The 25,592-nt window shown below is 36.8% G+C and overlaps 1 protein-coding gene across 1 annotated transcript in view; it reads right to left on the reverse strand.

Moving 5' to 3' along the window:
• MICU2 (mitochondrial calcium uptake 2) overlaps positions 1–25,592 on the reverse strand; it is a 72,403-nt gene that overhangs the window by 18,463 nt on the left and 28,348 nt on the right. The window contains exons 2-7 of the mRNA XM_034410238.3: positions 14,073–14,220; positions 9,919–9,950; positions 9,732–9,807; positions 6,935–6,982; positions 4,471–4,553; positions 1,642–1,707 (exon numbers count right to left, since the gene is read on the reverse strand). Of these exons, the coding sequence (XP_034266129.2) occupies positions 1,642–1,707; positions 4,471–4,553; positions 6,935–6,982; positions 9,732–9,807; positions 9,919–9,950; positions 14,073–14,220 (453 nt within the window). The remainder of the gene's footprint in view (positions 1–1,641; positions 1,708–4,470; positions 4,554–6,934; positions 6,983–9,731; positions 9,808–9,918; positions 9,951–14,072; positions 14,221–25,592) is intronic.

The following is a 25,592-nucleotide window of genomic DNA, read 5'->3' on the forward strand; positions in this document are numbered from 1 at the left end:
AAACATGTACAGTATATGGAGTGTCTGTAAAACTAAGACAGTGGGAGCACATAATGGAATTCTAGAATGCATTAGAAGAATTTACTAAACCCACTGAATGAAATTATGCCTCTGATCCTGCAATGCCTGTAATACCATGTCCATATAATTGGTTACTGTTTTCCTGTGGGATGTTTTTTCAACTTCTCATGTAGACTAAGGTATGCTAGGATATGCACATTGTCTCTCATCCAAGTATTAATCAAGTCCAATGTTTTTTTTAAAAAAACATTAGCCAATGTTGTCAAGGTGCAATCACCTACTATGGACCCTTCCAACTTGAACAACTATAAGGTTTTTACTATTTTTGTAACTTTTATATTATTTATACAATTGTAACTGGAAAAATTTAAAATATATTAATCATATTAAATTTTAGATAGTTATAGTAGTTTGCTATAGTAGTTAAAGACATGAGGCTTGAGACCATTTTAGTCATGCCTGAGACACAAAGCCAGCTGGGTGACTTTGAGTCAGTCACTCCCTCTCAGCTCTAGAAAGATAATCAATCAATCAATCAAAATAGATCTGGAAGGGACCTTGGAGGTCTTCTAGTCCAACCCCTGTTCAAGCAGGAGACCCTATACCATTTCAGATAAGTGATTGTCCAGTGTCTTCTTAAAAACCTCCAGTGATGAAGCACCTACAACTTCTGATGGTAAGCTGTTCCACTGATTCTCCTTAACTTGTCCTCAGCTAATGATAAACAACTTCTGAAAAATGTTCTAACAAAAATCATGAGCATGTCTAGTCATCAAGAGTGAAGAATGATAGAAGGCACCCAAAAAATCAAAACCAAAGAACTAGGCATTAATGCCTAATATACATTATCATAACATAATGTCTTTTTTTGTGGTGATGATCCATAAATCTTTTATCCTTATTACCATATTTTCCAAAGTATAAGACACATCTTTTTCCCCCAAAAAGAGGGTGAAAATCTGGGTACCTCTTATACTCCGAATGTAGCCCCACCCAGCTTCTCAAACGGAGGTTTCAGAGGCTGAAAAAAGCATCAGAAACGAAGCCCCCAAACAGAGCTTCAGAAAATCCCCCAAACAGAGCTTCAGAAAAAAAGCCTCCAAACAGAGCTTCAGAAAAGAAGCCTCAGAAACAGAGCTTCAGAGGCTTTTTTTCTGAAGCTCTGTTTCGGAGGCTTTCAGAGGCAGGAAAAAAAGTTTTTTCTGAAACTGAGTTTCAGAAGTTTCAGAGGCAGAAAAAAAGCAAAAAAAAGCAAGGCACAGAGCTCACAACCAAGGAACCTGTTGCTAAAATTCACCTTTGGGAACAGCTGATTGGGGGTATTCCGGGAGGCCAATCCACCTGCCAATCAGCTTTTTTCTTATTTTCCTCCCCAAAAACTAAGGTGCATCTTATACTCCGGTGCATCTTATACTCCTAAAAATACGGTATATAACCTTCACCTGAACTATGAATTTCCTCAGATTAGAAAAGTATTTTAGGAAAAAATGTCAGTCATTACTTTATTTACTATTTACAGAGACTAAATAAATAAGTAAACATCACAAATATTTTAATAGAGGAAAAGTTATATAGCTGCATCAGAAAATTCATATGAATCTTCCTTGGATTGGCACCTACCTGAGACAGGATGTCATCTCCTGAAGCTGTTTTAAACTCATCTTGCTTTCCAATTATTTTCTGAAGCTAAAACAAAAGGATGTATTTATTACCTTCTATTTTTCTGAGTGTGGGCAGGACATTCCCACAGCATACACAGAATATTTAATGAGGTTACAAAGATTGAGGCCTCCTTTATTTATTATGGAAGTCTCTACATAGAAAATCTTTTGTATAAGAACACTAAACAAGCATAGAATGTATAAATTATACATGAATTACAAAGTAAATGTAAGGTGTGATAGGCAGCCCAAGTATAGAACTATCTATCACACTGATGGAAGGAGAGGGGCAGGAAGGAATGTTTTATTCCAGGATTTTCCATGAACAGATATGGTCACAAGAACACCTGCTCGCTCACTGAAATTAATTCTTTAAAACCACAAAAATTAGCTTTACACTCATCATTTCCAAGGATTATAGATTCAAGCTTTGTTTGAATAATCCCCGTTTGTGTTTTTCCCAGCCTTGATTATCCTCCTCCTTAACCCAGAGAACCAATCCACAGTCCACACTGTTTGGGAAGGTCCCGATTCTTTGGAGATGTGAGAGTGTGTGTATTAGGCATATGATGGGAAGAACCAGTTGCACAATGACTTTATTGCAAACATATTAAAATACGTCCAGAAATATAAGTTTAAGCAGGACAGCAGAGCTTCAGAGAAAAGTAAAATCAGATAAATGCTTTTATATACCGTTGATTTAAGAGGTTTATCTCAAAGTTAAATGAGAGCTTACATAGAGAGGGTAAGAATTCTCCAGTTCAATTTTTTTTTCTTCAAATAGTTTACTAAGCAGCCTTATGAAGCCTAATTTCTCTTTTGCTTATTCTTCCTGTCTGAAATATAGGACAATACTATCAATTTGACTAGGGAAATTAACTGGCAAGCCACATTCCTTTGCATGCAGGAAATATTATTCTACCCCTGCCATTTCTAGATAAAGATTCTCAGGCAGTAGCAGTGAGAAAGGCCTTCACTAGATACCATGGACATCAACTCTAAATTAAAACAGTCATTACTGAATAAAATGATCTCACTTTGTAGATTGTAGCTTTTAAAAACGTATTGAAAGAGTGCATTTTAAACATTCTGAATAGTCAAAACACTGATATGTGTTTGATTCAAAGCTGTGTTTTCTTTTAAAAAGCCAGAATGATTAAATAATCATGACTGTCTATAAAATAAAAACAGGTTCTGGATTCAAAGGTTTTCTATCAAAAGCTGCTTTTGCTTATTGCTTTAAATCCCAAAGTAATCATCCAGCAAACTCCTGGCAGGATTTTTTTTTTTTTGTAAAACATTTCTCATCATGTGAGTACAGTATAGCACTGCTAAGCCCCCCTACCTTTCAAAGATGTTAACACCGTTCCTCAAATGGATAGCAAAAAGAAAAGAACATAAAATTTATTATTTATGATAACGGCAAGGTTAGAACCAGAAAGTGCAGGACTTAAAGGTTCTTAGAAGTGCTTATGTTTATCATTGTGAGACAAGGAACATATGACCTTCTTTCTAAACGATAAAAATGATCTCTCCTTACATCTCCCACAGGTAGTTCTTGACTTACGACTGTTCATCTAACAACAGTTTGAAGTTCCAACCCTCAGAAAAAGTGTTTTATAGCCTGTGCCTACACTTATGACTGTTGCATAGCTCCCACGATCATTTGATTGCAGTTTGGATGCTTGGCAACTGGATCGCATTTACAAATGGCTGCAGTGTCCTATAAGTCGCATAATTGCAATTTGCAACCTTTTTTTTATGATTTCCAGTAAAAGATGTCTATTGGGAAAACTGGATTCATTTAATGACCACAGTAAAAATGGTTGCAATATCGGTCCAGTCACATGATGACTCGACTTAAAAACTGCAGCAACTTACAGCTGCAATTCTGATCCCAATTGTGGTTATAAATTGAGGACTACGTGTACATTATAAACCTTAAAATGTACCTTTGATTCCTCAAATCCAATGTTAAAAGAAAGTCTGACAGGTTAAGTTGGAAAAAGCAGTATTTTCCTAAATTTGTTTCAGTTATTTAGCTTTTTAGTCACTTCCAGCTCTGTGTGATCTGATGGATATCATCATAATGCCTGTTAGCAAAGGCTTCTTTTGAATTCTTGTGAGATCATGGTTGTGTTATAGTATCTAGGGCTTTATTCATTTATCACATTTATATCCTGCAGCAATTCAAATCAATTTTCACCAGTTTGCATTACAAATTTAAACACAGATAAATTTAAAACATCCAGTAAAAATTAAAACCTTGGCTTGTATCAGCTTCTTTCTGATTGTTTTCAATTTTTCCAAGAGTCGGGGTCTCATTCTTTACATTATATGTCCAAAATGTTTAAGTTTTAGGTTCATTATTAGTTCTTCTGGTGAGATCTGTTTTATTTCATCTAATATCGAAATGCTTGTTCTTCTTGCTATACAAGTTATTCTTTCCAAGTTTTTTCCAAGTTATTCTTTCCAAGTCCCCCCCCCCCCCCAGCTTTTCTGATGATCCTGCTTTCTTATCCACATGATACAACTGGGAAAACAATGCCCCTGACAATATATAGCTTTGCTGTCAGTGAGATGTCTCTGCACTTTGTCTAGATCTATCACAGTCCTCCCAAGGAGCAACTGTCTTTTTATTTCATGGCTACAGTTACCATCATTCTGAATTAGGAAGATAAAGTCTGTTATTACTTCAGCTTTTTCCCCACTTGTTTACAATAGGATGGCAATGACTGTTGATATCATCAACCGTCAAGATCAACTGATCAATTGTTTCAAACCATACCTTAAAGAATTCTTTTTTCTCTACTTGTTCATTGCCATCTGCATCCAACATTTTAAAAGCAATCTGAAATCCAGTCTGTGGTTCTACAATAAATAATAGATGTGTTCAAAAAAAACCTTTACATGCAAGTGATAGAGTCTGATACTCTATATATAGACACATGCCTCCAGATTTATATACAAGAAATTTGTGTAGTGTAATAGTTAAGATAATGAACTGGGACCAGGAGACCTTTGTTCAAGGCTATCCTAAACCATGGAAGTTCAATGGGTGACTTGGAATCATTCACACATTCTCATAGCAACCTACTCTCAGAGATTTTTTTTTGTGGGGAAAATTGGATGTAGGAGTTTATGGATGCAATCTCAAGCTCCTGGAGTAAAAATGAGATATAAATTTATCACATAAACAGGTGGATGTGAAGCCATTTTTAAAACCATTTCTAGATTTGCTATCAGAGAGTATTGAGTATCTACAAAACCAAGTACAATAAAATGAAAGATTTACCCAATTTGATTGCTATTTTTAAGAATACATATTACAAATTCCATGCATAATATGGGAATGCCCTAAATTAGAGTTTGTGTTACTAAAAAGAAGCCCATAAATCAAAGTTTGGAGAGTCAAATAGAGATTGTTTCTACTGAGCCAATGTGCTAGCAAAATTAAAAGGGAAAGAGATTCCAGCTATTTCAGTGACAGTGTTAAGATCCTCTAAGAATATACAAAGAACCTCAGGGAAAATGAAATGTTCGTTTAAACTTTTACACACACACAAACGTACATACATAGACATACATACATTTCTAGAAATATATATATATATATATATACATACACACACACACACTACCAAGTTTAAAATTTTTAGTTAAAACTTTCAACTAAAATCCCTACAATTCTCAGTACATTCATGAATATCAATAAATATTTCACAAACAGGGTATCTACAGTCTATTGCTTAGGCTTTAGGGCAAGAAGCCGTACTGATTTAAGAACGGCCACTGAATTTTATTAAGTCGACATTTTGAGTCAGTAACACTGCATATGGGGCCTATTAGTTTATTGGAGGATAAAGCAAAATGATAAAGCAGTGAAACAAACCATATGTTGCAACAGGTTGATAAGGAGGCAGCCCCACAGAAGGTATAGGAGCTAAAGCAGCTCGTGCAGCTCACCAGATGACATTCTTATCTGATATGAGGCAGCTTTAATGGTATGTATTTATAAAATATAGGAGGTTCAAAGAAAAGCCCCACACACTTCCATTTAATTATGCAGACAATATTTTTAGGATGAGAGTATCAGATATTCGCATTGGCTGTTAACAGAAATTATATTTGGGTGTTGGCCATAAAAATAACAGTTAACTTTATCAAAATAGTAACAGCCCATATTTTTTTTCTTTAAATCACCATGGGAGGCAGATGCCAAGACAGACAAACCCTACCAAAAGCTATTCAACCAGAGAGATGAATCCTTAGGACTCTAAATAGGCTTCAGCCTTCGTCTTTCCTCAATTGACTTGGAGATACTGCTAGCAATTCTGAGAATTATAGTTCTGAGCCATTTGGAAGGAAGCTGGTGCTTACTCTCTTCCAACTATTCCCATGATCTGGGAAGGTGCTAACAGGTGGAATGGAAAATTGTGTATTTGAACACTGACTTCCCTAAACACCTTTTCTCCCACTCTCTCCAGGCTTCGGAAGCTCTTTTCAAGGAACAGAAAAGAGGCAGAAAGTGGCCATGCGGATACATAAATTGAAATTTAATCCAACCACCAAGGGCTTGCTTAATAGGAAAGTGGAATCAGGACACAAATATGCATTGTTCCCCAAAGAGGAAATTCACCATCTAGAAGTGAAGATTGATTCCATAGATTTTGTGTACCCCCCCAAGACAGCAGTGTTAAACACTGCTTTTGTAAAAATTACATTAGTGTACTAGTACTGCATGAATCCTAGCTTGACTTGGCAATCATGCCTAAACTGAATTGATTGATTAATTTCTAGACCACTCATCTCCCTCAAGAGATCATTGCAACAAGGAGCTACCCTTGAAGTGCACCCAGAAGCTTCTTTTAGTATAAAATATGATAGAGAGGACAGACCTCAAGAACTTATTATATTTCTATTAAAAGACCTTTTCTGGGAGCAATTTAAGATTTTGACTTTTAAAGCACTGAACAACTTGAGGCCTAGATATCTCAGGGATCCATCACAATATGAACTTGCCTAGACATTAAAATAAGGAAAGGCAAGCTTAAGATGCCTTCATTTTCTAAGGACCTGTAGAATGAATCTTTTTCTATATTTCTCAGTGTGCACGTAACCAATTATTACTCTAAGAAGTTCATATCTTTATCAGCTGAGTTTTGACCTGGATCATACAAATAAAAAGGAGCTAACAATAGTGATTAACATTTAATTAAATTGCAAAGTACAGTCACCATCAAAATACTTACTTGTGAGTATTGTCAGCAAAAAGAGGTACTCTGTGTAGGAAATCAATCCTGAAATACAAGATTGAAAGGTTAGTTTGGTAGTCCTCAGCAAATTGATGTGCTTTGTTTATAGCACTTCTTGCACAATTAGATTTTTATAAAAGTTCTTTAGTTTAATGCTCTTTACCTATTAAAAAAAAGCAATATCAATTAGTTTTCAGGAAAATCAGATTTTCCAGCCCCATTCTACTGCTCTACAATTCCCATCATGCTGATATCTTATTAAAGACTTGGTTTATTTGGGATTAATAGAAAGTCTCTTTAAATCTTTTTTGAGTTTTTACAGAAAATATTCAGTGTTTATACAAAGAATGAATAAATTAAGTGTGCTTTGTCATATTTAGTATTTGGGAGGAGACCTTTGCTAATGTTGCTCTGAAGGATCAAAGTATTTCATCCTTTGGCTGTCTTCGAAATGTGAAGACCAGATTTTCTTTAAGTCTCAGGGGGAATAGAGCAACACAAAGCTGGCAAGCTGCTAGATTGAACTGATAGAACTGCTGGGCATGGAGCCAGGAACAGGCTCTAAAAAAAAAAAAAAATTAAAAACCTGAACACATCTTTTCTACAAGGTGAAAGTGTCTTTTCTTTCCCCTTTTGAAGGAAAATTCCAACATTTCCCTTTGAAAGGCCTACTGAAGAGCCTGAACAAACACAAGATGCAATTGTCAAAATACCAACATGCCAGCTAAAGATAGAGAAGTATATAAAGTCTATGGGTTAAAGAAAAGAATTTGAAGCATCCCCCCCAGTAAGAACACTTTTAGAATTTTTAAAAAGATCTTTTATAAATAACACATACACACAAAGACAAGCTACGTTTAACGTGCAAACAAAAAATAACCCCAACCCTTATCCTGTATAATGGAAGAAATGTTGCAAGCAAATGTTTGAATTCTACCATCTACTGGGCAAGTCTTTTCTGTGATTTATATTTAACTAACCGATAGAAAAGGAGATTCGCCCACCTCCCCAACACACAGGATTCTCACATTAAATAATTCCTATGAATGGATTCTGCTAGTGATAGTTCATAACTGATGTAAAATAAGTATTGTTATGTTAATTCAAGGATGCATAAAACTTATATCCATGAAGTCAGAAAGATTATAGGATAAATATTAAGAGTTTTATTTAACAACTTACTGTGTGTTAAATTGCTTTCGAGGGCTACATAGTTTTTTTAAAATTCTGTTTGAAGAAAGTGCTTGAGAGCTAGGAGGAATGTATACTACCAGTTGGAAATCATTAAAGCAGTTATATCTATATCCCACATTGTAAGCTACCATAGAGTTTCTGCTGCAGCCATAGAAGAGATGCAGCTACTTCAACAAATAGCTGATAGATGCTGCATTTGCACTTGTGTACAGTCAAATCCAAACCACTGCATTGCTTTCACTAATTTTCCCCATTTTACTCAGCTTACTCATCTGTTAATGATTTCCCCCCTGCATCAGTTTATAGTTTGGTAATAAACTGTATACTAGCACTGAGAAGGTGCTCGTTCTAAACATTTCCCCATAGCACTGATATTGACAAATAAATGTTGATATTCAAAAATTCTTTTCTGTGCTATCACTTCCATTAAACATAGGGGACACAACGTATGATAGAGACATTGGACATGGGTGTCAAAATTTAAATGCCACACAACATTGCCATGTTTTGGAGAACAAATGCACCCAGATATCTTCTTCTGCTTCCTATTCAAACAAGGAACAGAACTTATTGAACTTAATTTGTTCATTTAGCCTTTGACTGATTATGTGCCATCAAGTCAGTGTCTACTCTTAGCAACCACATAGATTTTTCTCAAAGAAACTAGTGTACTGGGCTATGACAACAGCCCTGAGAAAGAGGAGGAAAAGCTGCAACCAAAGCAACAGTCAGGTAAGAGAAATCTCAGCCCCAAGCAGGAATGGAATTTGAGAAAACGTCTTCGACCTGAGCCTAGTATTCATGTCCTTGGTGTTCAAGTTTGATTAATTTCAAAGGGCTTACAATATTGATTTAGGAAGCCTAAATAATCCCAATGTTTTATAGTGTACTGCCAAACTAAATTGCAGAATTGTTATTATCTATATATTAGAGTAGAGTAGAGTAGAGTAGAGTAGAGTAGAGTAGAGTAGAGTAGAATAGAATAGAATAGAACAGAATAGAATAACAGAGTTGGAAAGGACCTTGGAGGTCTTCTAGTCCAACCTCCTGCTTAGGCAGGAAACCCTACACCACTTCAGACAAATGGTTATCCAACATCTTCTTAAAAGTTTCCAGTGTTGGAGCATTCACAATTTCTGGAGGCAAGTTGTTCCACAGATTAATTGTTCTAACTGTCAGGAAATTTCTCCTTAGTTCTAGGTTACTTCTCTCCTTGATTAGTTTCCACCCTTGCTTCTTGTCCTACCCTCAGGTGCTTTGGAGAATAGTTTGATACTTGATACTAGTTTCCCTGAACCAAAGGCAAGCTACAGACACTCTGAAATATGATCATGAAGTATCTCCAAGAATGACCTGTGTTCCCACATACATTTCTAGGCATTCCAGGTTCCAGCAAAATTCATTCTCAGCCTCATTCTCCCTCCCTCTCTCTCACACACACCTTTTTCGGATCTTTGTTTCTGGAGCTAAAATAGAGTTTGAAATAGCTCCAACAAAATATTTAATTTAGCAGCCTAGGCATCAAGCAAACATTTCCATATATTGAAATCTCAGGAAAGAAGATTTTAATATTAATTACATCAATAACCTAAACGGTTACCTCTGTCTCCAAGTTCTCTAAAAAAGGTTGGTCCTGGTCTAGCCTTCGTAACATTTGCTAGGGTAGAATCTATTTCCTTTGAACAAACCAAATAAATGACAGGTTAGTTGTGAAAGCAAAATCCATTAAAGCAAATAACAGAAAGAACAAAAGTTCTTTTGACAAACAGCATCAACTCTTTGCCTACCTTTTTTGTCAGTTTCTTGGCCAAAGTTTTACCTGTCCAAAAAAGAAAAGAAAAAAGAAAAAACACACCAGTCAATCATCTGTAAGTCAAAGCTTTGTTGAGTTCTGCAGTTTCTTCATACTGTGTTTTTAAAAGAGAAATTGCACGTGACACTACCAACAGCTTAGAAATATTTAAATGTTCATAATAGTTAGAAAAAAACCTACTGTTCTAGAATGATAGGAACAATCTATTCAATACTGCTACAATGCGTAACAAATAGAATAAAATAAACTTTTAGATATTTAACTTAAAAAAACTAATATACTTTCTATTCGTTATATTTACATATTGGCATAAAACTGAAATCACAAAAAACAGCTGTAATACAGCCTCCTTTCAGCCTTTTAGATATTCCAATTATAATCCCTAAAAATTGCAGTTAATATAGCCAACACGCATCTTCCAAACCAAATGGGCTGCAATAATTTTAAAACCTATTGCTATAAAAAACTACCACTAGAAACATTTAGGACATTAGTCCAAGTATGCGACAGGTGGCTATTATTGGTTTTCCTTCTTCTTTCTAGTTCTTAACTATCTCCCATGTGAATGTAGTGGAAATGAAACTGGTTTGAGTTCTGTCAGTGACTTTCTACTTGACAATAGAAAGATGAGTTCTCCCTGTAACTCATGAATCATATTGGAAACCAAAATAGAACTCCAGTTTTATTCACACCCAAGAACCCTGAATACGGTCATTAACATATTAAACCATAACTTCATTCCCTGGATCCTTTGGGATAAATACATCTAGAATTTTGTGATCACATCTTAACTGGCCTTGGTGAACACCAAGGTGTGGTTAGCATGCATGGTGCATCATCTAGCAAGGAATTAGAAACCCACTTGGAACTAAATTTGTTGAATGACTTATCATGACATTGGGTGTAGTCTACCATAACAAAGCGTCACACTTTTCACTCATTAAATATCTTTGATAATTTATAAATAGTAGTGGTGAAATCTGAACTGGTTTGCTACCGGTTCGCTGGCTGCGCATGTGCGCCAAGTGTGCGCTGAGGACGCGCATGCGCAGTACACACCAAAAGGAGGCTTGGGAAGGTAAGTAGAACAGCAAAGGGGGGGATCAGCTGTGCCGCGCGGTTTAGCTTCACTAGAAAGCAGGATTTCCTGCTTTCTAGCAAAGGTAAACCATGCGGCACAGCTGATTGTCGGAAATCCCAGTTTGGAGTAGCTTTTTTAAATTACTGGTTCAATCGAACTGGTAGCTTTTTTTAACTACCGGTTCAACTGAACTGGTAGCTTTTTTTTACTACTGGTTTGCCTGAACCAGTAGTTTTTATCACTACCGATTCGCCCGAACCAGAGCAAACCGGTAGCACTTCACTTCAATAGGTTATATAAAGAATTCTATATTTTTCAGGTTTATAACTTTTCACTCTATGTATTGTAAACTCATGAACTGAATTTAAAAACTTTATGAAGGTCTATATACGGCAATCAAAAGTAATAATAGTTTGATTTCTTTCATTGTTCTTTCATAAGAACGAACAGAAATTATTACAATTTAGGTCACAGGTGTTAAACATGTGGCCTGTGGGCCAGATAGCCCAGAATTGTCCTGTGGGGCCCTCCCGGAGATGGCGAGGGACTGGCCTGTGCTGCCTCAGCCCACTCGGCTTCACTCACCCACTCTGGCCCCCCAATGGCAAACAAAATCCTTATACAGTCCACGCTGGGATTGAGTTTGACATCCCTGCCTTAGATACTTCAAACTGCCAATGGCCGTTGGTTCAGACGTTGGATGCTTTTTAGCATCTTTCCACCTTTTAAAACATCCATTTACATAGCTTTTAAACAACAAACAGCAGATACACAAAGCACCAATGAGAAAAAAGCACATTTTTTTTCCAGGCAAAACATTATCCATAACTTTGCATGTATAAGAAACTGCCACCGGAATCAAGGATTACATCAGTGTTCTCTGTCATAAAAACAAATTTTGAATAGTTAGTTTTAGAGTTAGATACCAAATGAATGTCACACATTTCTTTGCAATCTAAATTTTATAAATTCAGAGCTTTGTAACATATATTTTACTTAGCTATTAGTTATCTGTTAATACCAATGTTCAGACTAAACCTGATGTTAGTATCTCAACGGCAATGAATTCAGCCCATGTTTTCCTGCATACAATACACTTAACCTATGCCTCTTTAGGAAGAACAGACATATAACCTTTTGTTATTCAAAAGTCACTACTTTATCATTTGTGATAATGTTGTAACGCAAAGGAAAAGTGCAGCATTAATAATGACCCTTGGGTAGGATTTTCCACAATTTGGAGTTGTCCTTTCCAATTGTTTAAGTAGAAAGGCAGAGCAAACCATCAGTCCCAGCTTTGCTTCCTGTTTTGCTTAGAAGTTCCTGCTGTCACCATTTATCCTTCAAGGGGCAAATGACTTGACATCCATACCCCTTAATGTTTTTCTGGCCATTAAAAAGTCAAAAAAACTGAAATGACTGCAATTGGACCATCTCCTGATGTAATGTAAAGGCATAGTGACAAGGGGATTCAGCATTTCCTTGCCTTTTGAAGATAAATCAAACTCAGAGGTCACAAAATCAAATGATGTTATTAAAAAAAAAGAGGATAAAACATTAAAAAAAATAAAGCATTAAAATGAGAACATTCATTATGAAAGGAAATAATTACAAATTTTACATGAAAAGAGAAAATCCAAAAGAAAACCCAGTGCTCCAGACAGGCCACAAGATGGCACTGGTCTCCAAAAAAAAAATTCCCTGCAAAATATAAGAATATTCTAAAGGAAAAAAAGTATCTTCATACAGTTAACCTTAAATGTGCTGAAATCAAACATCCAATTCCGTAATTTATATTCCAGAAAGATAAGAAAAATGAGACTTAATGCAACAACAACAAAAAAGCCAAAAATGAATCCTTGGGCAGATATTTTACCCTTTTCCATAAATTTAGATCCTGCAATGCACTCTACATGTGGCTGCCCTTCCAGGCCAGAAGTGGGGAGGGCACTCCTAGTCCCTTCCCTTAAACATTTATCATCTAATGGGAATTAGGAAGTGTGCCTTTTCCCTGCCCTACAGGACATTTTTCCCTCTGAAGTTCAGCAGGCCTCTACCTTCCTACCCATCCATAAAGCCTTGGACTTCAACTCTCAGAATTTCCCAGCGAGCATGACTGACTGGGGAATTCTGGGAGTTGAAGTCCACCATCTAAGAATTGTCAAGGCTATGAAACACTGCATCAGAGGATATCAGGCAAAGCGAAGCCCCATTTTTCTACAGATTTCTTTGTTTTAAAAAGACCAAACTTCCTCTATATCTAGTAGGACAAAGAGCTGAGGTACCTGTGTATATGACCAAGACCAGGGGTCTTTTAAATACTCAAAGAGCCATTTGGACCCGTTTCCCACAGAAAAGAAAACACTGGGAGCCACAAAACCTGGGTGGGCATGGCCAACTCAATGTCACTCACTTCTACCAGTCACATGACCCCCAGCCACGCCTACCCAGCCGGTCATTAGGGCAGAGAACCAATTGTTAAAAAACACCAGGAACCACAAAATCATTTTGACATCTCTTTCTCTCCCCTCCCTCCCTCCCTCTCTCCCCCCCTCCCTCTCTCTCTGTATCTATGTCTCTCTCTCTCTCTCTCCCCCTCTTCTCTGTCTCTGTCTCTGTCCTGGCCACTTCTCCATCCCCCACTGTCGCCCTTACCTTCTCAGGCCAGGCAAGGAGTGACTGGGAGGGGAGGGCAAGGGGCAGGGCCAGGCAGTGGTGGGATCACCTGACAGGGAGCCACAGCAGAGGGCCCAAAGAGCTGCATGCGGCTCCGGAGCTGCAGGTTGCTGACCCCTGACCAAGACCAAATTCAGTTGTAGGAGTATAAACGAAGAGTCTCAAGTCTGTTGGTTGCATTCAGAATAAACTGCATCATTTAATTCAGTTTGTCTCATTTTAAAGTGATACACAAAGAAGAAGAAATTCTCCTTCCTAATTTCTCTTGACTAATATCTTGAGTATCAGAGAAGATACTCTAATTTGGCAAATGGACAAATCGGCATTCATTCAACAGCATTGTTTAAACCGAGAAGAAAAACAGCACTTACGCTCTGATTTGTCAAACATAACTGAGAACAGGAAATCTCTTGGAGTCATGTAATATTCTCCTCCATACTCCAAAGAAGCAAATTTCATAAAACGTTGCTTTCGAATGGAAAGCTTTTCTGCCATCTCTTCATCCACAGCATCTTCCTTCTGAAACACAGGAAATGATATAGCAAATACAGGTAAATATATTCATGGCTAGAATCACCAGCTATGACTCAGCAACAGAACAAGACCTGAAACTATATCATTGCTGCATGCTGCAAAACAAATATTTATTTTAGACTAAGGCAATTGTCAAAAGGATCGTTGGCGTTTATGCACACATCTGTTTGTGGGTTTGTAGGCGTGCATTTTTTTTTAAAAAAAAATACTCCTGAATCTTACCCAAACTCATGGATAAGATGGAAACAATGAGGTGTGATTAATTCTAAATGTAATTTCACTTCATTAGCTGGTGGCCAATGCCGTGTCATTAGGCAGAAAAGATAAAAAGACAATAGAAATAATCAAAAGACTAGAACAACTTCAAATAAGATAAGATGCCCGAGATGCTTTAGTTGAGAAAAATTGTGTAAGTGATCAAGGGAACAGGGCGAAAAGGCAGCTGTCACAAAAATAAATACTGCTGTGTGTGGGGGTGGTGGTGGTGGTGGTTGAACAAATGTTGGTGCACAAATAAATGTTGCCTCTTGGGGCGAACGAATGAATGCTGTTGCATGAATGAAATGCTAGGGCTTGGGGGCAGCTTTTTGCCCCACAAGACAAGGTGCAGGGTGGGCGTAGTTAGGAGGGGAGATAGGCAGGTGGGGGAAGTTGGCTTGAGGCTGTGAGGGACAAAGTCCAGCATGGCTTGCATTGCGTACTTGTTTAATGATCTGCGATTCTTGGTTAACAACTGCAGTGAAGATGGACAAGATTGGAGTCTCTAAATGATGCAGTCGTAAGACATCTCATTACATGACTCCATGACTTGGCAACTGAAATTCCTGTCCCAACTGTGGTCGTAAACTGAGAATTACCTGTACTCTTAGGAATTATTTTGGAAATATTAAACTGGAATCCACAGTCCTATGTCTTCAGTTTCTTTTGTTATGCCCTAAATTCTGGAATGACAGAGAAATAGGTCTTAACTTTCTTCTGTGAGAAACTACTTCATGTATTTTAAGAATGTTGTATTTTTTCCTCACAGCCTTCTCGTCTCAAGGCTAAAATATCCATTCCCTTAATTTGTCACTCCAGGAGTTAAGTTCCAATCTTCTCTTAACTTCATTGCCCTTTTCTGAATTCATTCCAATTTGTCTGAATGTTTTTAAAATTCCACTGAAAAATAGAAACAATATTTAAGGTGGAGGTCTAACCAATGTGAAATAAAGTGGAACTATTTTTTTCAGTCATTTGAAAATATAATGCTACTGACGCACTTATCTTTTTGGAATCACGTCACATTGCTGACTCATATTTGGCATGCTAACAATTATAATTTAAGGAACCCTTTCACAAGCACTATTATGAAGCAGGCTGGTTCATCTGAATTCACACTTTATTCGTTACATATTCTTTTCTATGTGTTCTTTTTTCTGTATTTCTTTAATCCTTCAATTCTTTCCTTCTTTATTATCATGAGTTGCATCCAGTGGTGGGATTCAAGTAATTTAACAACTGGTTCTCTGCCCTAATGATTTCTTCCAACAACCAGTTTGCCAAACTGCTCAGAAAGTTAACAACTGGTTCTCCCGAAGTGGTGCGAACTGGCTGAATCCCACCACTGGTTGCATCACCTGAAAGTTGGAGGTCTGCAAAAGGACATTCCACTGGTAGAGACAGAGATAAAGGTAGCCAGAATAGGAACACTGCTTATTGTCCATAAAGGAAAAATTGCAAAAGACTACAGAAGTATTATGACGTAAGTATCAAGATAGCTAGATTGAATGTCATTGTTGCCTATGAAAATCAAGTTTCTGTTATGTCAAGTTTCAACTACTGTTGACTTCAGAATGATCCCCTCCCTCCCTTTTTTATTCATTTTATTATTTTATTTTATTTCTTTCCCTCCTTGGTTTCCCTTTCTCTAAAGATATAAGGACCCAGCATTATACATGAATTCATAAATATACTGTCAATTGTACATTGAAATCCTTATCCTTCATCCTCTTATAACTGATCCGTACCTCAGTTCTAATTAACCTTTAAATCACAGAGGAAGAACTGAGTCTGAAGTCTCTCAAGCCCAGGTTGAGGGCTTGGTAGACTCTGAAGATCTTTTAAAATGCCATCAAAAATAAGGAGGGTGTCCAGTGAAGAGCAATGCAATACTCTCTGAGTTTAGAGTGCACATCCAATTTCTATTTATTCTGATGAAAAATGAGTTTTACAAAACCAGTGCTCTGTTGAACTACAGCATCTCAACAAAGATGAACATGAAGAATGTACCTATGGGCTTGCTTTCTGACATAAAATTTTGTGTCTGTCTGTCTGTCCGTCTGTCCATCCATCCATCATCCATCCATCCATCTCTGATCAATCTAACGAACAACACCAAGCAGTAGCTAGAGACAAATTGTAGAAGCCAAAGCAAAATGCCTTTTCATCCTGCCTTTACTCTTGCTCCGGGTGAATGTTTTGTATGCCTTTACTGATTCCTTAAAACTCTTTTAGCTTAAATTTCATGGACGTGTTAAACAGAACAGTGTATTCAGCTTTATTCTCTTTATGACTCAGGGGTTTTCTCTCCCTACATCATTGACAATGATGACTGAAGCAATGAAAGTCCTGGCACTCTCAAGGGATGCCCTTCAACCAGCAACCTAAAAGTGAGTCATGACCGCAACTGAGTTTTTGTACTTGCTACAGAAGAGCTGGTGGCAAAAAAATAAAATAAAAAAATAAAAAAAATCACAAGGAATCTGGTAGCATTTTTCTAACAAATGTTATTGAATGTAAGCTGCTGAGGTGAGCAGTTTACGCCTTTCAACAAATGTGCTAGAAAAGGTGCTACCTGATTCCTTTTTATTCTTGTTCTGTAATTCTTCCCTTTGGTGGGGAAGTTGAATAAAGCCAGCTGAGCTATAAGTGCAGTCCAATATATGATAATCTTTTCAAAGATTTTCTGCAAATCTTAAGAACATTTTCAAATTTTACATTCTAAGAGCAAACAATTAGATAATGCTAGTAGTTCCTTTACTTTAGTCTAACTAAATTCAGTAGGACTTACTTCCACTTAGGCAAACCTGGTACTTTCAAGATATGTTATATTACAATTTCAAAATTCCCAGCCAAGCTATTGATTATGATAGCAAAAAAATTACAATCCAAAGACTGGGGAAAGCTGATCTGATATTAATCACCAGAAATATAAGAAATTTATTTTGAAAAATGAGTCAGAAGCATGGCTTTCAACTAGACTGAAGAATATCAGATCTTTTGGCTATTGGTATATGAACACTTATACAACTATCCAAGAAAAATTACTGCATTTTGGCTTTCTATGAGGAACATTAGTTGTCATAGCTGACGTTTAACCTTCCTTACTTTTAAAATGGTTTTGCCAGAAATTGACATTTACTTCCAGTTTCTGGTAAATAAGGCACATAGCAAACAATGGGTTTGCTTAATGTTTGACGCAAAATAATAATAATAAAATCTCACTCTTAATCAACACTGACTGGAACTGGCCTCGAAGAAAGGGGGGGGGAAGAGAATGAGCACAGTACCATGCAACCCCTCTCAGAAGCGAAATCCAGAACAATACCATGAATAATGGCATCAAAAACTGCCAAGAGATCAACTAAAACAAGAATACATGCACTACCTCATTCTACTCCCACCAGAAGTGATCCAAAAATGTGAGGAATGCCATATTTGGGCTACAACTGAAAGGGGTCTAGATAATTTGCTTCATCCAGGTATTAAGTGTTAAGAATAGATCAACTAAAACACAGATCTTGATGTTTCACAAGTGATATACTGGTAACTAAGAGAAAAACTGCAATGGCAAATACAGCAAAGTTTATGTTACACTGATTTGAATAACCTAATTTCTTTTAAAAAATCAGAATTAATGATGCATTCTAATTAAACTAAGTCCATTTAAGAGAAAAAGGGGTTTGTTTAAACTGGTTATGTATATGTATATGCATATGCATATATATGTATACACACACACATGTATGTGTGGGTCTGACTGTGTGAGAAAGAAAACACATTTTTAGGCATAATTAAATGGTAAAATGTATTCGGTTAATGTTTAGTTATTTTATTGCAACTACAGACAGTAGGAATTCAGGAATTCTAATATATCATATATGCCACAGTAGCAAGACATCAACTGAAGTAACAAAGAAAAACATTTCAGCATTAATTATGAATATAAATGTTCCTGTGATTTTATGTTAGACCCCTTCTCATGGTAACTGGAAATATCAATGTTAGATCTCTAATACTTAGTGGAGAATTAGACTTGAATGACTTCAAAGACCTCTGCAATGACGCAAATCATTTCTCCTTTCATTGACATACCAAGTAATCAGCTGCTAGGAAGCAATTTGTATCTGAACATTATTTACACAGACACAATCTGTTACTTGCAGGCAGACAGGCTTCAACACAGCAGTATTTTCTGCAAGCTAATTTTTAATTTGTGCAAGAAAGCATCTTAAATTATTTGGAAAGAAGAAAGACATTGATTTTTCTCCTTCTTTTACTCTACACAGAAGAACTAGCCCGAGGCAGTTGTAACCATACATGTACAAAGTACCTACCACCAAACCCTGTAAAGCTTAATTCATTTATCTCAGGAATGAATAATGGGTCTTAAATTACAGGCAGTTAATTCTAACCAAAAAACGGATGAGAATAAAAGGTACTACGCATTTCTTCAAATCTTGATATCATAAATAATGTGTTACCTTTCCTTCATTATTAACTTTCGAACTTTTTGAATATTATCTAGTATGTGAAAAAATGTACAGTTGTATGCAGTTTATAGTGTTTACTGAAGGATCATTTTTAAAAACTTGGTTCCTTTCAAAATGAATTGTTGGTTCCAGTTTTTTTCCAGTATAGTACAATTAAATGACCTTTCTTGCTCTTTCTCACACATTTACACACATTCCTTTCTTACAGTCTCTTATTCCCTCTCCTTATAGTTATAATTTAATTCTAGCTTCTATTCTACTTAAATACCCATTTATCATCAGTCATCAGTGACTGGTTCAAAGGATCTGTCCATGTTGGCTCCTGCCCAAACTCCATGACTCATCAGATACCTGTATTTGGGGATATAGTTTTCTGAACATTCTGGTGAAATCTCAGTGTCTAGTTCTATACAAATTATTCCATTGAGGGATTTAATCTATTGGGAATGACCATTTTTCAGGAGTCACAAACCACAGAGAAATTCTTCTTAATGGCCTGAAAACTTCCAGCTGTTCCTTAAGTGCCTCCCTGTCCTTAACTCAAACTACATCCTCACATTTTAAACCATGAACAAACTATGGTACAAGACATTACTAAAAAAAACACCCAGTAATAAAAAAAACAATCTGGAAAAGAAGGCACCACAATAACACATTTGACTAAAATCTGGGCAAAAGATAAGTCTTAAGCTGAACCAAAAGTTGAATGGAATGAGCCTAGAGGTGGGTTTCAGCAGGTTCTGACCAGTTCTGGAGAACCGGTAGCAGAAATTCTGAGTAGTTCGGAGAACCGGTAGTAAAAATTCTGACTGGCCCCACCTCTCTGCCTCCCAAGTCCCAGCTGATCGGGAGGAAATGGGGATTTGCAGTTACCTTCCCCTGGATTGGGGATGGAATTGAGATTTTACAGTATCCTTCCCCTGCCACGCCCACCAAGCCATGCCAACCAAGCCAAGCCACATCCACCAAGCCACGCCACGCCCACCAAGCCACAAAACCAGTAGTAAAAAAAATTGAAACCCACCACTGACTGAGCCCCATAACTGAGGGTTTGTATGAAAATTTTTGAAGATGGGCTCCAGCATGAGTCTGAAAGCTTGGAAGAGTAAATCTCTGATCCCAAATCATCATCTTCATTTAAGAACCTCATAATCCCTTGCGGGGTGGAGTCTGGACAATTGAATGGAGCTAGCAGAGTGTTTTAATGGCCGGATGCCCTTCTTGTCACCAATGCGGAGTTTTGTTCAGCAGATATATTCTCAGTGTTCCCAGAGAGAGAAATAGCTGCCTTTACCTAGGATCGAACTCTACCTCCAGGCTGCCGCACCACTCCAAATCTCTGATCCCAATGGCCGACCCAAATTCAATCTCGCATCATTATCCTGGGACATGTATATTCACCTTCATTTGTGAAAAAAATTCCCTCCCAATACTCTTTGTTCCCAAATTTGAGACACTTCAAAGGCTCTCAGTGGTCAGTTTCTGAAAAAAATCCAGCAAGAAAAATAAAAGTTGCAAGGTTTCAGATTTTTAAAAATTGCTTTACTTTTGGCAACACCATCTATATAGCTCCTAAAGGTAATGCAGTAATATATAGTTAGTTAACATAGAAAGATTTGTGAATGCAATACTGGTAGAAGGTTTGAATTCCATTAGAATAACATCTAGCTACCTGTGTCTGAGGAGTCCCAATAAGGATGAAACTGGTTGTCCAGACCTTCCAGGTGAGTAATGTAACTAATCTTTGAAAAATAACTTGTGATCTTTCTTGGCAGCCAATATAGTCTCTAGTAACTCTCTCTTTCAACATCACAAGTCTGTAATCCATTTTTGCTGGATTACATAAAAAACCCACCATGGTTCCATATAGCTTGCTGTAGATTATTCCATCTTGTCTCCCATCCCCTCAACCTAATACTTTAACTACTACCAGACACTGAGGTGAAACGTATGAACTATTTACATCTCAATCAGTCTAAGGAAATTTTATGGTAATTCATCAGGGTAGTTCCCCCTAAAGACTTTAATCCAAACAACAAAATCCATGAGATTAACCTAGCCCTCCAAGGCTTAATCCCCTTTGCTTCCATCACAAAAAGATGGAATGACTTGAAATGACTTCTACTAAATGATTTCTGGATATTCAACGTAATGTTCAGCTGGTCTCATGGAATATGGCAGGCTGGCAACCTTTTTTTAGTTGCCTACTAAAAAATTTTGACATTAGATTCTTTCTGGAAGAAATATGAGAACAAAAGTCTGATGAGCTGGAAAACTAAATATTCTTTTCTCTTCAGACAACCTCTAGTCTGCAAGGTGGATGTGCCACATAAAAATTGTTATTTGAATTCTTAAATTAGAAGTACTGTATGTCCATTTAACATTTTAATCCCATTAACTATAATGCTCAGAGAGCTGAAATTGGAAGCCAAAGGATTTGTTAACTAATGTCTACTTTTTTCATTATAGAGGAGAAACTAATGGGCCAATGACTCTTGAGATTTGGTGAAGAACCAGCTTCTGAAACTGTTTCCTAAATTAGAACATATTTCAGCAAGAGATTCCTCTAAGGAATTAATTATGAAGGGTGGAGATTGATTCAACTGGTCATTAAATTTGACCTACTGGTTCTAAATGTCTTGATTCCTAGTAACCAAAAAGGTTAGTTTACTTTCTGAGAGGCATTGGCATCAAGACACTATGATTGACTATCATACTGCTTCATTCACTCACTATTGGAACTGATTTTAAAGTAGTTTTCCATTGTAATAAGTGATCACTCAAGCTTTCTGAAGCTTTGCTCTTAATACTCTGGTATATGGCAGGACTGTAATGTTCCCAACACCATAATTAAGTTTGCTAGCTGTAATAGGAACAAATTTATTCCTGCAGGAAATTATGAGGGTTGCATGAAAAATAATGATCTACCTCTATAACCTCAGTTTAAACAATAAATGAAGCAGACAAATAATCCTTGAAATAACTTTGTTACCTGCCTTTATTTGGCTACATACTTTTGCCAAAGACAGACAAGCTTCTTAAAGCTGTCATGAACAAATTCCACATTTTATCTCTTCAATCATTTTTTTATTAGTGATTATTTATTAGTACTTTTTCTTAGTGGACTGAAATTCTGAATTTCTTATGAAAGTTGTTACAGCTGCTCAACTTTGTTTGCTAGTACAGGAAGGTGGTTCTGAATTATACTCACATTTAGACGATCTAGTTCTCGGGTGTCAAATTTGCGGTGTCACATTTCCATTACTTGACATTTCGTGATGTATTTCCCATTCACGGAGCTGGGGTGGGTGTGGCCTGTGTGTGACGCATCTGGCCTGCCAGTTTGACACCCCTATTCTAGTTATTTATGTGTTGTGTGGAATGTTATTAACATTTGGTACTAACTCTTGTCACTAATAAACTAATTCATGCTATCGCTTTTTTTTTAATGAAACCAAATCTAACATCCTAACGTGTCAGCTGGCATTTGAGTTACATGTTGACATAGTACTATGAATGTAAAACCATATGGCACAATCTCTATGTTGTATTATTATTTCAAATTAGAAACTGAGCCCAATTAAAGTGAATTTGAACGATGCTCTGGGAAGTCCTGACTCAAATTAGTCCAGGTTGGATTTATGTGCATCCAGCCAAGTACAAGTAGTCCTCAATTTACAACCACAATGGAGCCCAAAATTTATGTTGCTAAGTGAGAAATTTGTTAAATGAGTTTTGCCCAATTTTACAACTTTTCTTGCCACATTTGTTAAGTGAATCACTGCAGTTGTGAAATTAGTAATCCAGTTGTTAAGTGAATCTGGCTTCTCCATTGACTTTGCTTGTCAGAAGGTGGCAAAAGGGGATCACATGACCTTGGGACACTGCAACTGTCATAAATATGAGTCACTTGCAAAGCATCCAAATTTTGATCACATGATCATGGCACTGCTGCAATGGTCGTAAGAGTGAAAAATGTTCGTAAGTCACTTTTTTCAGTGCTGTTGTAATTTCAAACGGTCACTAAGAGGACTCCCTGTATTTCAATTCTACTTATTCCAAGCACACACAAACACACACACAACATATCTACGTGTGTGTGCACATCCACACTATTGCCTCAAGGTTTATGTATGCATGCTGCATATATTCCAACTTTTTACTTCTTTGGCTTTCCATGAAACTTTTTATGATGAGTAGGACTATTCTTTGCTGCACACCTTCCAGCTACAATGCATATTCTTGAACCCACTCACTCACCTCTACTTTAAGAGTCTTATCTCAGGCTCTCCTAGAAGTAGTAACAAGTCTTCAACAGCTGTTTTTACCCAGACTCCATTTTGGTTTCCCAGCTATGTTAGGGGTCTCCAACCTTGGCAACTTTAAGACTTGTGGACTTCAACTCCCAGAGTTGAGGAGTTGAAGTCCACAAGTCTTAAAGTTGCCAAGGGTTGGAGACCCCTGAGCTATGAGACTCTTCTTCTTCTTCTCCTTCTTCTTCTTCTTCTTCTTCCCAGAAATGTTTGTCTCCAGCTTTCTCCTCCTCCAGCTTTCTCCTCCTCCTAACCAATTCAATTTGTTATGGATAATAATATATTATTTCTTCTACCCTCACGGTCTGCTATCAGCTAAAACAACACATTCTAGTTGGGTAATGCATGACACAATAGCAGGGAATTCTGGATGGCAGCATGTCTTGCAACTTCAGTTACACCAGGATGGAACTTCTTTTCTGCACCCACTTCAATCAGGATTTCGTCTGGCATATGGTACCGAGACTGTTTTGCCACATGGCTTTTGCTAGAAGCTAGATGGGGAGTGTGGGTTGGGAATGTGACCCTGCTATTTTCCTCAAGTTCTCAGCAGCTTTCAATGATGTTTATTATGGTATTACTGGGCCTCGGGGATAATGTTTTCCAGTGGTTTATGTTCTTTTCTGTTGGGATGTGTCCAGAGTGTGCCAAAGGATCACTGCTTGATTCCTAGGTCTCTTCAGGGTTCTATCTTGTCTCTTATGTTTTTCATCATGAAAAAAAATTCTTGGAGGGTATAATTTAGAGCTTTGAAGAGGGCTCCCATCAGTTTGCTGAAAGCACTCAGTTCTACTTCAGTTTGCTTTCTAATTCCAAGGAAAAGAATCAGCGCCCTTGAATGCTGCTCATTGATACAAAATACGGAGATCACATAATACCTGCACTGAAAGATCTGGGCTTGTTAATAGTTGCTTTCTAGGCACAATTTAAGATTTGGATATTCAAAACCCTTAACAGCTTTGGATCTGACTAATCTTCTGTTCCTCCTGCTATGAACTTAACTAGTTATTTAATACAGCAGGAAGACTTTTTCCTCCTGCATGCATATGCGGAACATGGAATAATGAGTTTAATTTACAGATAGGTATTTGGAATGTTAGGATAAACTTCCTAAGAGTAAAAACAGACCAACAATGAATACTAAGGGTAATTGTTGAATTGGATAGACCTCCAAAGTGGATATTTTAATGTAGATACTTGCATTGAGCAGGCACTTGGGTTTGATTTACTAAAGGATCTTTTATAATCTTATGATTTCCACATACTGGTCAAGTTGTATGTCTACAGCTGAACAATCTTCAACAAGAAGAATTGGTTTAAATTCAATACGTTGTTGTATCATTTCTTCCAGCCAGATTTTAATCTTGTACCAATAATTTTTTGCTTCGGGACAAGTCCACCACATATGGTAATAAGATCCTGGTATTTGATGACATTTCCAGCATTTAGCTGATTTATCTTTAAACATTTTTGCTAACTTCTCCGGTGGCATATGCCATCTATAAAACATCTTATACTGATTTTCCTTATATGCTGTGGACATTGTTAATTTATAGTTCCTTTCCCATAGTTGTTGCCATTTTTCAAATTCAATTGGATAACCAAAATTTCTACCCCAGGCTATCATCGTTTCTTTTACTTGCTCCTCCTCCAATTCAATATACAACAAAAAATTATTTAAAAAAATTATTAAGTTTTCTTCTGTTCCCATGAATATCTTATCCAGTTCAGTGTTCTCCATATAAAAACCATAGTTTAGCATCTTTTTCATATCTTGCTCTTATTTGCATATACATGTACCAATCTATCTCAATTCCCTGTTGTTCCAATTCTCGTTTCTCTTTCAGTTCCCCCTTATCTGTTCATAACTCATTATATCTGACAATATTTCCAGAATTAAAGACATTTGGGTGTATCAAAGCTTCCGTTATTGATAACTATGTTGGTATTTTCACATAAAATTTATCTCTAACCTTCTCCCAGACCAATAACAATGCATTTCTTATATAATGTCTATGAAAGTATTGTGTATCTTACTTCTACCATGCCATAAAAAGGTATGCCATCCCAGTTGTAAATCATGCCCTTCCAGTGTTAACAACCTTGTATTTCTTAATTCAATCCATTCTTTCAACCATGTCAATGTTGCTGCTTGATAATATAATTCCCAATTTGGTAAACCAAATCCCCCTCGTAATCTCGTATCTGGCAACATTATTAAATTTATTCTTACTTTTTTACTTTGCCATATAAATTTCCTCATTATCTTATTAAGATATTGAAAGTAAGTCTT

The sequence above is a fragment of the Pantherophis guttatus genome, chromosome 5 (assembly GCF_059756535.1).
Source record: "Pantherophis guttatus breed Tessera chromosome 5, ASM5975653v1, whole genome shotgun sequence".
NCBI lineage: Eukaryota > Metazoa > Chordata > Lepidosauria > Squamata > Colubridae > Pantherophis > Pantherophis guttatus.